Source organism: Cetorhinus maximus, chromosome 19, assembly GCF_964194155.1.
Source record: "Cetorhinus maximus chromosome 19, sCetMax3.hap1.1, whole genome shotgun sequence".
Classification (NCBI taxonomy): domain Eukaryota; kingdom Metazoa; phylum Chordata; class Chondrichthyes; order Lamniformes; family Cetorhinidae; genus Cetorhinus; species Cetorhinus maximus.
The window spans coordinates 35,282,596-35,298,498 of NC_135897.1; the positions used below are offsets into that span (position 1 = coordinate 35,282,596).

Below are 15,903 nucleotides of genomic sequence, written 5' to 3' on the forward strand. Positions count from 1 at the left end.
AATAATGATTGGAAAAGAAAAATGGGATTCTAAAACCAAAAAATATATACTTTAATTCTTATACAATTTCCAACACTAATTAGCAGCTGAAGGAATGAAACTCCACACTTATAAAATGAAGTTTTCAGTGCCAGAGAGGTGGTTTGGTAATAATTATCACTATCATGTCATAAAAATTCACTTACTAAGGAATGCGTCAGCCCTAACTTTTTATGGTCTGTTTAGTGAGTAATTAGTAGATACGGATCCCAATTTAACACCATTGCATGAACTTTAATGCTGTGTCTACTGACACAGTTTTGTTGTAGCGCAACCTCTGGATTTCCACGTTTAACTGCACATGTGCATACTCTGAAAGTTTCTCTTGGACTTATTTCATATAACGGTGAGCACTGTTAGCCTCATCATTACTATTAATGCAAGACCAGGCCAATACATTATTTGCACACAAAACACTCAAAACCCTATGCTGCTACAAATCACATTATTTCATCAGCAAAGAAATGGAAGGGATTATTAACAGTTCTACCATGCAGCACTTACAAATAAACTCCCCACTGATGCTCAGTTTGGTTTCAACCAGGACTTCATTATAACCTTGGTACAGACATGGACAAAAGAGCTTAATTCTAGAGATGAGGCAAGAGTGAGTACCTTTGACATCAAGGCACCATTTGACCAAATGTGCATCAAAGAACACTAAGTCAATGGGAAATGTTTGGTGGGGGAGCAGTGGGAAAATCTCCATCAGCTGGAATTAAACTAGGTTATTGCAAGCCAATCATCCTCAGCCCCAGGACATCAATACATCAATGCCGTGGTTCCTAAAGTCATGCCCTAAGCCCAATCAGCCTTACTTCTTTTGTCAGTAAATTTCCCTTTATCACGAGGTCAGATGTGGGGATGTTCGCTGATTATGTAAGGTTCACTTCCATTTGCAATTCCTCAGATAATGAAGCCATTTGGTCCATATGCAACAAGAATAGGACAACATTCAGGCTTGGGCTGAGAAGTGGCAAATGGCATTTTCAACACAGTGCCAGGCACTGACATCTCCAACAAGAGAGAATCCAGCTATCTCCCCTTGATGTTCAATGGCATTACATTCAAAGAATCCCTCACTGTCAACATCCCGGGCATTACCATTAGCCAGAAATTTAACTGGACAAGCCATATAAATACTGTGAATACAAGAGCAGGTCAGAGGGGGCATTCTGTGGTGAGTGACTCACCTCCTGACTCTCCAAATCCTTTCAACCATCTACAAGGTACAAGTCAGGAATGTCATGTAATAATCTCTAACTCTTGGCTGAGTGCAGGTCCAACAACACAAAAAACTTCAACACCTTCCAGGACAAGGCAGCCTGCTTGACCTAAAACTTTCACACCCTCCAGCCTTGGCGCATCATGGCTGTGGTATGTACCATTTACAAAATGCACTCCAACAATTACCAAGGCTTCTTTGACAGTACCTTCCAAATGTGTGACCTCTACTGTCTAGAAGGAGAAGGGCAGCAGGTGCGTGGGTACACCACCACCTCCAAGTCACACATCGCCCTGACTTGGGAATATGTTAGAGTTCCTTCATCATCACTGGGTCAAATTCCTTGAGTTCCCTCCCTAACAACACTCTGGATGTACCCTCACAACTACGACTGCAGTGGTTCAAGAAGGCAGTTCACTACCAATTTCTCAATGGCAATTTGGGGTGGGCAATAAATCTTGGCCTTACAGTCTTGTATAGCAGCGCACTTGCATTGGCAAAGGCCAAAATATTAAATCAGAATCCATTAGAAATAAAAATAAATAATTTAATCTCTAGATAACCCATCCTGATGTCTCATCTCAGGTAGCACTTTTTCAATGAAGTCTGAAAAGGGAACCTGATATACTTTAATCACAATAGCTTCATCCTATTACAGGAACTTGCTGAATCTATTTGTTTTGCATTGAATATTTAACATCTAGATCCAGAGTTGAATTTCCCAATAACATACTTCAACTCCAAACTCATAAGAGCATTACTCAGTGCATCAGTGCAGATTTTTCCAATTACCGCATTAGCCACCTTTATGGCCTCTCTAAGACTGTTATTTTGTGAGCATATTTTTAATGCTACTGCCAATAAACATTGAGAACTGAGCCGAGATGAAAACCATTAAAATCACTAAAATTATTATTTAAAATAATTACAACTGGTAAAATGAGGTGACTTTCACTTCTTTCAGTTTAGGCTGTATTCTAAAAATAACTGGATTAAAACATTGCTTAATAGGCTGCGATGTCTTTCCAGATTCTCCTGAGACTTTCAAGACTTTTTCCCCCTATTGTGACATTAATGCTTAATTGTCTATATTGCCTTGAATACCAGTTCTACTCAATTTTCTGTCTACATCACTCGTGTGCTCTCTGGACCCATCCAATTCCAAACCTAGTTATGTTGATAAACTGATCTAGGAAAATATGCTGTAAACTGACCACTTCCATTTGAATCTGTCTAAAACCCACCACTAGCCATTCTACTATGAACAATGCTAATGCTGAAAATGTAGTGCCAAGGAGGAAATTATCACAGCATAGCAGCACCCACCACAAGGTGCTGTATATCTTCCAGTCAAGCATCATGCTACTTCAACCTTGCAACCATGCTCAGCATGCTGGAATGTCAGAATGATTAACTTTATACCATTCAGCATTGCTGTATTATATCAAAAACAATAAATATCTGGGGAATAGTTGAAGGCTGTAATCCATTCTCAGGGTTCAGATGACATCCACAAACCAATCAAGCTGTATTTGTGTAATCTATGATGTATTTGAAACGTTTCATTTGGATGACTGCCAAGTCACTGACTCCCTCCCGCATTTCAATGCATACCTTAGTTTAGAAAATGCAAGTATGCTGTAAACTATACATTCATTTGGTTTGTTGCTATGGATGTGTGATTACAATTGGAGACAAGTTAAATTAAGCATGGAATGTTAATTTTAATGTGGCTCAAAGGACCAATGCAAAGTTAAAAGTCTATGGAACAATCCCCACTGCTCACTTCAATTCATCTCCAACTCAAATACTTTTTCCATAATCTTTTGGATTGGTTTATCAACAGCTGGCAATAATACTATTCTTCTAAATCTGGATGAGGAATCAGTCAAATTAAAACCAGAGGTAAGTTTAGTAGAAGGATGTGGTACTTAAACACTGAACTGAAATTATTCATATTGCTGCATGCCATTGCAATTAGGATTTACTCTACCAAGAGTTGACTCAATAACTGCTCCTTTTTGAGGCTATCAGAGGTTGTTAACTATGTATTGATTTCTATTAACAATGAGCACTTATGGTGTAAAGTCAAATGGGAGGTTATATTTAGCCTGCATCCCAATCCTCACTGGCACAGTATCTGGAATGTTTCACTTTTCACATAAACCCATTTACAACCAGTTTATTGATTTCTGTGCTAGGGCTCCAACTTCGACAAGGAAATGGTTGTATAAAGATTTCTGTGGATTGCCACCCACTAACCTTTCATACTGATTGGTTCTTAATGGTACCATATGGCCCAATTACTGATTACATTTTCTGAATGCAGTTGCTGTCTACGATGCCAAAGATGACTTTGAAAATGTCCTGGAAGTGAAGTATATTTGGAAGATCTAAACTTCCCAAAGTAAAACAGTTTGTCAGCTACAAAATACAATAACATTCCACAATGGCCCAGATTTTGCATTAAGAATAGCCGTGAGGCTAACAACATTCACCATTATTTTGAAGCAAATCTTACCATACCTTCCAGAGCCAGCAAAATGCAGTCAAATGTAGAAATCAGAAGTTGCAGTCCAGTTTTTGCTTTGCTCCTACACAAGCTGTGCTACACCGCTGCCATTGACTTGGCACTGAAATCTATGTAAAGCCATTAAGTTGCTATGCCTGACCCATTAGTTACCCACTAAGCATGCTAGATGAAGTTAGGGCTGTAGCATTGCATTCAGATGCAAACTAATTTTTAATAGTGATAACGCTTAGTTACTGTCAATGAACCTCACTGGCATGGAAATTTAATTTTACAAGTGTGGAGTCTCATTCCTTTTATATTTAATTATTGTTAGAGATTTAATTATTTTTTTACATTTTCTTTCAGTTCCTTGTACCTTTATCTCTCACTCCCATCTTTCTTCTCTGTATTATGCACATGATTTTATGCTGAATTAAGCATTCTAATTTATACTTTTCATGGGATGTGGCAAGGTCAGCATTTCTTGGCTATCCCGAACTGAGTGGCTTGCTAGGCCATTGCAGAGGGCAGTTAAGAGTCAATCACATTGCTGTGGGTCTGGAATCATGTATAGGCCAGACAAGATAAAGATGGCAGGTTTCCTTCTTGAAAGGGCCCAGATGGGTTTTTACAACAAATCAGTATTGGTTTCATGGTCACCACTCCTGAGAATGGCTTTCAATTCCAGATTTTATTAATTGAATTTTAAATTCTACCAGCTGCCATGGTGGGATTTGAACTTGTGCCCCCAAAGTAATAGCCTGGGCCTCTGGATTACTAATCCAGTGACATTACCACTATGCCACCATATCCCTACCATCTTCCAGGTTTATGCTCCACAGCACTGATATTAGCTTGTAGTTAGGGAGGGAGTTGGAGTATTATTTTAAGGACAGGAAAGTTGGGTTTCCCTCAGAGTCCTACTGAATTTAACGGCAGAACCCAATAAATATTCTTAGCTCTGTTTCCAACCACAGAGAGATTGAGAGGATAGTTAGCTGTCGGGTGGATGTGTTTTAAGCACTAGGAGAGGAGGGAGGGATCAGAGATCTCAGAAGAGGAGAGATTGAAGGGGCTGGTGGTGGAGGAGATCAGAAGACTTTGTGGGAGAAGGCCAGGGTGGGGGGATGATTGGAAAGACCTTGAGGAAGGTCAGGAGGGCGGGTGGTGGAGGGGATTGGAGGCTTATTGACATTAGAAGAGTCGGGAGAAATCAGAAGGTCTGGAGAATGTTCAGTCATAGGAGAGGAGAAATGAGATGCGGAAAGAGGGGATGCAAATAGGTGAATAGGTAAACTACATCCAGCAGGTAGGCTGATAGACACTCATTTGCCAGATCCAACAATCCTCACCTCCCTTTAACTGCCTTTAGTGTTTTCAGAGGCCAGGGTTAAATTTAAAATCATTTTTTGTTCTGAGGCATGCCGCCCCGTTATAATATTTAAATGACCATCCCACCTTCTGTCAGGGTGTTGATTGCCTGACCCTCTGCATCCTATCTCCATTAAAGCTAATCATTGGTAGGTTCTGGTTGTATTTCAGAGTTTTGTAATTCACCCACCCCAAAGTCACTGTTCTTGAGGGCTGAGGTAGGTTCGACTATTTCAAAACACTTTTGACTGGTCTCCCACATTCTACTATCCATAAACCGAAGTCATCCAAAACTCTGCTGTCTTAACATGCAGAACATCCGGTCCCCTATCATTCCTTTCCTCCACCACTTGCTCCTGGCCAAACAAAGTCTCGACTTTAAAATTCTCATCCTTGTTTTCAAATTCCTCCATGGCCCTGTCCTCCCTATTTCTATAATCTCCTCCAATCTCACAACCCTCCGAGATATCGGTGCTCCTTTAATTCTGGCCTCTTGTGTATTCCCAATTTAAATTGCTCCACCATTGGTGACAGTGCCTGCAGTTGCTTAGACCCAAACTCTAGAATACCCTCCCTGAACCTCTCTCCTCTCTACCTCATTTCTTGCTTTAAGACACTCCTTCAAACCTTCCCCTTTAACCGAGCTTTTGGTCATCTGATCTAGTATCTCCTTACATGGCTTGAAGTAATACTTTGTTTTATGATGCTCCTGTAAAGTGCCTTAGGATGTTTCATTATGTTAAAAGTGCTATATAAATATAAGTAGTTGTTGTTGTTGATAAACTTCCACCCTGCATAGCCCAATGAGGATTCTTCAAACTGATTGGTTGAAAAGACAGGCTGTTGCCTTCTCTGTTCACATAGACCACAGATTCCCTGTAGAGGGCACCGCACTGAATCAGATGCCCGGTCGCAGCAGGTTGCTGCTCAAAATCATGGATAAAGTCTGCAGGAAACTGTAAGCGTGATGAATGTTGAGTGCGCTCTTTTGCTGTTGACATCAAAATCCAGGTCATGCCACTGCGTCAAGAAATATGCGGTACTTATAAAACTGAAAATGGCTCTGATTTTTCTCTTAACTTGTTTTTATTTCTTTGGTTGAAAACATGATACTGAGGTATAGAATTCTTTCACCCATAAAAGAAGCTAATCTGATATTGTATGAGGATAATGTCAACAAAGGGTCCATTAATCCTCTCCCACTGAACAATAACTTTCTTACAAAAAACCCATCTCAAAAATGTGGTGCAAAGATGCAGAGTCACACAGGTAAATAGGATAACATATAACAGAAGAAGCCAAGATAAACGCTTTGTTCTGTTCAATATAAAGAGAATTCCACAAAGCAGGATCAGATACTGTATTTTTATATCTTAAAGAAAAGTATATTCTTTTTTATTCTGTTGGTATAGCATTGATATTGAAGCACAATGTATTAGTTACTGCAGAAGAAAAACAATGGACTGTAATTACTCCAGAAGGCTCATATTACAAGAACCTTTTCCGCAATGCATTAAATAACAAACAAGAATTTTTTCAACGCTCTCGCACTGTTGTTTATAAGTGAAACTCTAATTGGCATAAACCTGCTTTGCATTTCAGAGGGAAAATTGCAGTCCCAATAAGAGGCAAAGGGTGAGAAATTGGGCTCATTAGCACCCATTTATTATTAAAACTTAAAACGCCAAAATGGTAACCAAAATGCATGCGCATACTTGAGAAGTGACTCACACCCAACACCATACTGCTTCAGGCTTTAGTGCACGCCCAGTGAATATCTACCAGAAGTTTGCAGAGCAGGCAGATCATGACATCAATTAGCGCACAACGATGTAGCCAGTGCCACTACACCAGCAATCCATGAGGTGTCAGCTGTGGCTCAGTTCATAGCACCCTCGCCTTTGAATCAGAAGGTTGTGGGTTCATGTCCCACTCCCAGAAACCAAGAACTGTGAATGTACTCGAAAGAGTTACAATCTGAGACTGTTGATAACTCGAAAGAGTTACACCAGCAATCCTACTGATTTGTTGGAGGATAGATTGCTGGAAGGCTATGATACCCTTTGTACACTATAATTTACACCCATGATGACAGCTGTCTGTCTGAGTTTCCACTGCAGCATTCGGATGTTGAGTGGCTGTTGTTGGTGTCACAATAGAAGCCAAGACATCAACCATCTTGTTTGGACCGGCAACCATGTGAATGGAATTAGCTAGTTCTTTCATGTTGGAAGGGATGGGCACCAAGCTCCGCCAAGTTGGTGCCAGACTCCTCCATGCACCTTAACACTGCCTCAAGCTTTCTGACAGGCTTCCAAATGCACCAAATATTTTGATGTGCATGTGCACCAGCATTCTTCGGTAGGCTGCCCCATCAAAGTCCTCATCAGAGGCCTCGGCAGTGGGATCTGTGTGCAATTTCTGGTGAGCTGTCGCCTGTGCCAACCTTGCCCCCAGTCCTGGCTGCAGCTGACTCATGCCCAGTGTCTCACGACATGCAAATCACACCTAAGAACATAAGAAATAGGAGCTGGTGTAGGCCATTTGGCCCTTCAAATCTGCTTCCCCATTCAATAAGAGCATGGCTGATCTTCTACCTCGAATCCACCTTCCTGCGTTATCCCTATGTCTCCTCAGTATCGAAAGGTCTATTGACCTTTCTCTTGAATATACTCAAAGACCAAGCATCCTCAATCCTCTGGGGTAGAGAAATTCCAAAGATTCAGAACACTTCTAGTAAAGAATTTTTCCTCATCTCAGTCCTAAGTGGCCTACCGCTGATTCTGAGACTATGACCCAGTGTTCTAGATTCCCCAGCTAGGCAAAACAACCTCTCAGTCTACCCTGTCAAGCCTCTCAAGAGCTTTACATGTTTGAAGTAGATCACCTTTCAATTTTCTAAACTCCAGGGAATCTAGGCCTAGTGTACTCAATCTCTCCTCATAGGCCAATTCCCTCATCCCAGGAACCAATCTATTGAACCTGCACTGCAATCCATAAGGGGAAGGTATGTCCTCCCTTAGGGAAGGAGCCTAATTCTGCACACAAAACATGACTGAATTTAATGGCCAGCAATGGTGGCCCCAGTGGTAACCATTTCTGGGAGCCCCAGTGCAATTCTATGGCTGTCAGGCAATTAATTGCCAGGTGTTGTGGTTTCCGTTTCTTTAAGGGTGGAGATCGCACCTGCAAGAGCTGCCGGCCTATTGGAGGGCCAGCAGCTGTTCAGCCCCAGAAGTGCCACGGGGAGTGGTAGTCACCGCTGGGACTGCATCCGACCTGGAGAAGCCACTGTGGAGGTGGTCCCGGAACCCCGGCATGGGGGAGGGGCAGTGTCATTGCTGAGGGCGGGGGGGGTGCCAATGCCTCCGGGGAGGGGAGGGAGGGGGAGCTGCTCTCCATGGACCACAAGGTATCCGGTAAAGCTGAGTCCGCAAGGAAGCCGCTGACTTTTACTGGGTGGCCCCATCACATGGCAGAAGGTCCTACTCCAACGCTGGTAGAATACTAGCAGTGGCAGGATGAGGCTCTTCATTGACCATTTACAGCCATCAATTGACCTCTGGGTGGGGAGGCCGTCCTCAACACTCCCCGCTCCTGACTGAATCAGAGGGAATCGGGAAAGTGACAAGAACTCCATTCCCTACCTTCCCTCTTGATTCTATGCACCCCCGCAAACCCCAGCTCCCCAGCCTGGTCCCAAGGGCCGGATTAAGTTCTTCCCAGTATTCCAAGTGTGACCTTATCATTACCTTGTATAATTGTAATGAAGCTTTGTTATTCTTATCCTCCAATCCCTTTGTAATAAAGGCTAAAATACCATTTGCCTTCTTAATTGCTTGCTGTACCTCCATGTTTACTTTCCATGATTCATGTACAAGGACATCCAGATCTATTTGAATGCAAGCGTTTCCAATCTCTCACCATCCAAAAAATATTCTGCTTGTTTATTTTTCCTACCAAAGTGGAAGACTGCACTGGCTACATTGTATTTCATCTGTCGTGCCCTTGCAAACTCACCTAATCTATATCCCTTTGTAGCCTCTTTGTCATGTGTCTTCACCACCTCTCTCCTCTTCGTGTTCGTCCACTGCCTGGTGAGGCTGCATATCTTGGGCATCTGATAGGAAAAAGGCACAAGGTAAGGGTTGTGGTACAGAAGGGGATGGCAAGGGGGGAGGAGTTCAGGGAAGCAAGGGGTGCATGCTTACACCATCTCCAGTTTGTAAAGAGGAAGTGGAATGTGAGAATGAGGATTAGGTATGAGGATACCATCATCTTTGGTGGTTTTTAGCCTCACTGCTGGCTGCAGCCTCAGCAATAGTCATCCAAATAATGGTCAGCACTGTCTCCTCCATGGGGTTTAGGATATGCAAGGGTGACTATCCTCCTCCGATTAGCTTCTGCTGCCTCCGGTTCTGTACCAACTTGTCCTGCAAGAAAGAGGGAAGGGTGTCAAGTGAGTGTTGATGCAATGGGTTTGGTTGATGTGGCTGCCATGGTTGAATAGCTGGCAGTGTGTGTAAGCTGTGGGATGTGAGTGGGAGGCTTGCAGCAGTTCCAATTGTTTGAGGGTGAGGTGAAGCATATGAATGTTCAGTATGAGTCCTCATTGATGGAGATTGTTGGCAGCTGAGTAATGAGTGTGAGATGATTTGAGCAGCGGCTGAGGCTAGTTACAGTTGGAAGGATATGGCATTTGAAGATGCACTCACTGACCATGATCACTTGTTTCAAGGTCATTGAACTTCTTGCAGCACTGCTTGACTCCTGGAATTCACAGCTATCTGGCTCCCACTGCCTTTTGATCGGGCATCTGAAGAGCCTCCTTCCCCAATGCAAATACATGATATCTCTCCTCCTTTCCATCTCATCCACCTAGGCCTCCAGTGCAATCTGTCCCCAATTATACCATTCATTTCTCTTCCAGCTCAGACTCTCTTCAGCCATGACTCCCAGCATCTGCTCCAGCCACAATGCATATCCCCTTTAAAGTTGCAAGCTAGCTTGTGGTGTTGCTAGTCAATTATGATTTTGCCCCAACCCCCACCCGCCGCTGCGCACCCAGCCAATGAATAGCATGGTTGGCATGCTGCCTGATTGCAATCAATGGGTGAGGGCTAAACATGTAATGCGATCCCTATACCATTTTCAGGGGCTATCCAACTTAGCCCCCAATTTATCAATTGACAACTTCTGGTCACATAAGCAACACTAAAGAATGCGCAGTAAAGCTGCGCTACTTACAAAATGAGGGCTTGAGATAGCAACAACTACTTCCCACTCAACTTTATATGGTAGAATGCACAGTATTCATTTGAATAATATTTTTCTCTACTTTGAAGCATTTTCACACAATTTAAAATTCATCATCCTTATGAAAACATATTCAGCAAAACCTCTTACAAACACATGCCATAACGACGCAAACACTATCAAAACACATCACCGCCGTGTCAAACAACATACATTTCTTCCACTCCCACTGCGAATGAGAATTCGAACATTCTTTTCAGTGTGGCTCATTCACATTGCTGGGCAGAATTTTCCCACCCTCAGGTTGCGGTCAGAAAGCAGGGGGCTGCCAGAGGCTCTGATGTGGCGCCAATGCCGCTGCTGGAGGGGTTGGCACACCAACCGCAAGGGCCTGGCTGCCTGGTCCCAGCAGAGAGAAAAAAATACTTTCCCGCAAGGAGGTGCTCTCTTGTTCTCCTTGCAGCCTTGGCAGTGGCCACCTCTCCTGGTGGCAGTGCCGAGGCAGCAGAACTGATTGGGCCAGCAGCATGGAGAGCCAGCCAATTAGCCAATTAAGAGGCCGCCTCTGGGGAGAATGCTGCTGTGATCCCACTGCCTGCCTGTGCAGGCTCAGGAATTGCACATGGGACTTACTCCACTTTCTTAGATAATCCCAGCCGCGTTAGCAGAAAATGAGCAGTGCTCTTTAATGAAGCAGCAACAGCCCAACTTTCTCTGCTTCCACCCAAATAAATGAGGAATACAAAACCTTTAGTTATGCTCTTTTTTCCCAGTGCCAGCCTAAAATACTTCTGTATACTTAAATGTGAATAATTTTTATTGCTTACCCTAGAATATAATTCAAATTTCAAGAGGTAGTTTAATCAATTTAAATTTCTGCAAATTTGAATTATATTCTAGAGAAGACAATAAATAAAATTCATATTTAAACACACAAAAGCTAGGTTACAAGTAGCCATGCACTTTAGTAAAAATGCTTTCAAATATTATGTAGTTGTTCCTACTTACACTGGATTATAGTACAATAATCAAATTTTAACGTGCAAATTGTGTTTTACAATTGCTGTCACATCAAACTCAACTGAAATGTGCTTGTTTACCAACAAGTCGTTCTCAAAAGGTGAAACATGCCTAATAGAGAGTGTTCTGCTAACCATTACTGATTAAATCAGGCTTTTTAAAAATTTACAGTATGTCACAGCATGCTATAAAGTAACATTGCTGTCTCCATACAAAAACAGCAGAAATATTGACCTCTCCAAGATTCCACATTGAAGTATAATTGATAAAATCTTGTTAAGCCATAACTACTGTGTATTAAACCTTATCATAAGCCAGCTTTCACAGGGTATCTGATAAGAACAGGTTGGAACTGTGTTTGCAGCACTGTGTCCTTTACATGTTGATATTTGTCTGCTGGTCACTGTTTATTCCAGTCATTTGAAGAGAAAATGGGCAACTTGAATTGTGGCACATTGATGCTCTGCAGAATAGAGTATATCAAAGGCTAATTTTAACTCTGGATGAACCAGATTTACAATTGTTCAATTGTTTATATGCACTAGACTCCCCAGAGTCCATTGCTCCATTTGTACAGTCAGCGGGGAATTTATTTGCAGCCAACTGATGCACTTTGAAATTGTCTGCAGTGAATTGGTGTATTTACTTGCAACAAGCTCCAACCATAGCAAAGAATTAGTAGAAAAAAAAAGTCGATGTGCTCATCCGGTAATAGTGATTCAAAATTATTTATGTAATTACACTAAAAAGCAAAACATTGCAATGCAGCAAATTTTAGAAACTGCAAAGTTACACGGCCAGCAAAGCTATTAAAATCCAGTGTAGCAGATTTTTTAAAATCACACTCCTGCCAGTAAGGATCTACGTTCTGCCAAAACAATTCTCATGTGCTGTCTTCAGATAATGTTAGATTGCGCTGGTGTCAATGGGACCCTTGAATCTTGGGTCCTGTGCAGCTGGTTTAAAATCACTTGTACCGCGACTAGAACTCACTAAGAATGGCTCCTAGCACCTTTGGTGGGTGTTTCATGCCACTGCTCTGAGCTAGCTCCAGAGGTTTTACCATTTGGCTTGCAATGGCTGTATGGAAGCTGTGCTTGGGGAATACTCACAAGTCCCATGAAATATAAAAGTGCCCCTTTATTTATCACTACAAATAGCTTTAACCATACCACACACAATACTGAAAGCCTACAACCACCATTACTTCTGTTTAGTGTTATACAGCTGTTAACTTCATACTTCAAAGCACAGCCTAAACTTGGAAGGTCAAAATCCATAAATATTTTGCCAGGTGTTTGCCCCAGTAAAAATGAACATAGTATTAAAATTTCACGTATTGACTATTATAATTTACTGAAATGTTCATGTCAACACTTATTTGTATGCTTCAAGATGGATTGTGATTTTGTTTTGAGAATTTCATGTGCTGAACAGACAAGATTTCTACTGTTCCGGTAACCATATTTCAGCATGAAAAATTGCTAACTCTGGACGATCAAACTGGGGAGAAACCATTCAGCTCATGCTGATATTCACAATGAAACAAGTTACCTTCATGAATGGGCTCAAAGCTGCAGCCTGGATTAACAGGGAAAGTGTTCAAAAATGGATTCAAACCCGGAGCCAATGTAGGTCAGCGGGCACAGAGCCTATATTCCCATTGTCCAAGTTACTTTGCTGAGGAGGCTAACTGAGTCTGTATCACAAAGTGAAATATTCAGCTCACAAAATCTCATAACATGTTGAATCCTTACGATTGAATCCTGTGCTGTTTTCAACTCAAAAAATACATTTTCAAAAACCATAAATTTAAATGAACTTCTTCAACTTCACAGGTGTCACTGGATCAATGACATGGTCACTACAAATGTCCCCTGTCATTTTTTTGTACTGCATGGGCCCTTTCAAGCTGTTTGTGTAACTGCACACATGCGGTAACTTAAAGGGGCCAGCTTGTGTGCAGCCTTTGTTTTTATTCATTCATGGGATGTAAGCTTTGCTTGGCTGGGCCATCATTTATTGCGCATCCCTAGTTGCCCTTGAGAAGGTGGTGGTGGCTGGGCCATCATTTATTGCGCATCCCTAGTTGCCCTTGAGAAGGTGGTGGTGAGCTGCCTTCTTGAACCGCTGCAGTCCATGTGGTATAGGTACACCCACAGCGCTGTTAGGGAGGGAGTTCCAGGATTTTGACCCAGTGACAGTGAAGGAACGGCGTTATATTTCCAAGTCAGAATGGTGAGTGACTTAGAGGGGAACTTCCAAGTAGTGGTGTTCTCATATCTGCTGCCCTTGTCCTTCTAGATGGTAGCAGTCATGGGTGTGGAAGGTGCTGTCGAAGGAGCCTTGGTGAATTCCTGCAGTGCATCTTGTAGATGGTACACACTGCTGCTATTGTGCGTCGGTGGTGGAGGGAGGGAACGTTTGTCGATGTGGTGCCAATCAAGCAGGCTGCTCTGTCCTGGACGGTGTCAAGATTCTTGAGTGTTGTGGGAGCTGCTCTCATCCAGGCAAGTGGGGAGTATTCCATCACACTCCTGACTTGTGCCTTGTAGATGGTGCACAGGCTTTGGGAAATCAGGAGGTGAGTTACTCATCACAGGATTCCTAGCCTCTGACCTGCTCATGTAGACACAGTATTTATATGGCTAGTCCAGTTCAGTTTCTGGTCAGTGGTAACTCCCAGGATGTTGATAGTGGGGGATTCAGTGCTGGTAATGCCATTGAACATCAAGGGTCGATAATTAGATTCTCTCTTGTTGGAGATGGTCATTACCTGGCACTTGTGTGGCACGAATGTAACTTGCCACTTGTCAGCCCAAGCCTGGATATTGTCCAGGTCCTGCTGCATTTGGACATAGACTGCTTCAGTATCTGAGGAGTCGCAAATGGTGCTGAACATTGTGCAATCATCAGCGAACATCCCCAATTCTGACCTTATGTTGGAAGGAAGGTCATTGATGAAGCAGCTGAAGATGGCTGGGTCGAGGACACTACCCTGAGGAACTCCTGCAGTGATGTCCTGGAGCTGAGATGACTGACCTCCAACAACCACAACCATCTTCCTTTGTGCTAGATATGACTTCTGCATGGAGGCCTGCATGGGAACTTTAAGGTTGCTATGCAGCTTAAAGGGAACACTGGTAAACTCTGTGGACACATCATTCACTTTCAGCTTTGTGCAACATGTATATAGTACCTATATTGCATCTTTAACAGAGTAAAACATGCTAAGGCACTTCATAGAAGCAATTACCAAACAACTATTGACACTGAGCCATAGAGGGAGATATTAAGATAGGTGACAAAAAGCTTGCTCAAAAGGTAGGTTTTGAGAAGCATTGTAAGGAAGAAGAGAGGATTATGGAGGGAATTCTAGAGTTTATGGCCTAGACAGCAGAAGTCATGTTGGAAGAAGGAAGTGGGGGATGCAAAAGAGGCAAGAATTGGAGGAATGCAAAGTTGTCGGAGGCTTGTAAGGCTGAAGAAGGTTACAAAGATAGGAGGGGTGAGGCCATGGAGGATTTGAGTATTTAAAAATCAAGGGATTGATGGACTAGGAGCCAATAAGGGCCAGCAAACACATTGTCCAAGTTACTTTGCTGAGCAGACTAACTGAGCCTGTATCGCTTGTGAAGTATTCAGCTAACAAAAAGCTTGCAAGAGAGGTAGTTTTGTGGAATTAACAATAGAATGAAAGTTTGCTGCTGCCAACTAAACAGGGTATACCTGAGTCAACTGAAATGAAGTTTCATGCAACAATATGACACAAATGTATGGCCATCGCCAAAACAAAGTTTCAGCAAAGCAAATTTGAAAGATATATATAAAAATGATTTTCAATCATTACAAAAATAAATTCACGCGTTAACATTATTTGTCAAATCTAGACAGATTTATAAATTCAAGTTCAGTCTCAACCTGAAATGCAAGAATTGAATATTTACCTATGATCAGAATTATGATACTGAAAAATATTAATATACCAAGCTCTTTGTTCAGGGCTTGTCTTGTTTAATTATTTCTACAAAAGATGGGTGGAATAAATATTTAATGCAAAGTATATCAAGTGTTGGCTCTATACTGACCACCAATTGTTTTCTACATTGTTCTCAATTTCTCCACCATGAGCTGTTGAGGCAATTAGGTCCTTTTGAAGTAGTTTTCAACTAATCTGCTCTCATCGTTTTTTGGGATTAGCCTCGCTGCTAGATCATTTCCATGTCTGCATTACCATCGACAGCCTCTTTTACACATTGGCACAGCTGTCAAGAGGTTCTTGGTGCTTCTCAGGCTTTTTCCCGCTGCATCTAGTGCAAAAAGTACTGGTATTGATTCAAAGCTTTTGACATGCTAATTTGCTTAGCTACTGCATTAATCACTTTCCCATTCTGGCACACTTCAAAATGGGACATTTTTCAAAGCTGGGATGTCTTCTTCAATCAGAATGCACTTATTTTCAAACAAATACATTCTACTG

At 42.2% G+C, this 15,903-nt stretch overlaps 1 protein-coding gene across 3 annotated transcripts in view; it reads right to left on the minus strand.

Annotated features, from left to right (window-relative positions):
• Positions 1-15,903, minus strand: part of LOC144693737 (ephrin type-A receptor 4) — a 133,000-nt gene that overhangs the window by 103,696 nt on the left and 13,401 nt on the right. The window contains exon 4 of one of the 3 annotated variants that reach the window (XM_078563690.1): positions 9,387-9,580. The exons of 1 other annotated variant lie outside the window; for it this stretch is intronic. In XM_078563690.1, coding sequence (XP_078419816.1) covers positions 9,462-9,580 — 119 coding nt within the window. In that variant the 3' untranslated portion in view covers positions 9,387-9,461. Of the gene's footprint in view, positions 1-9,386; positions 9,581-15,542; positions 15,734-15,903 lie in introns of those variants that run through there. One more of the 3 variants, XM_078563691.1, reaches the window with a different exon arrangement.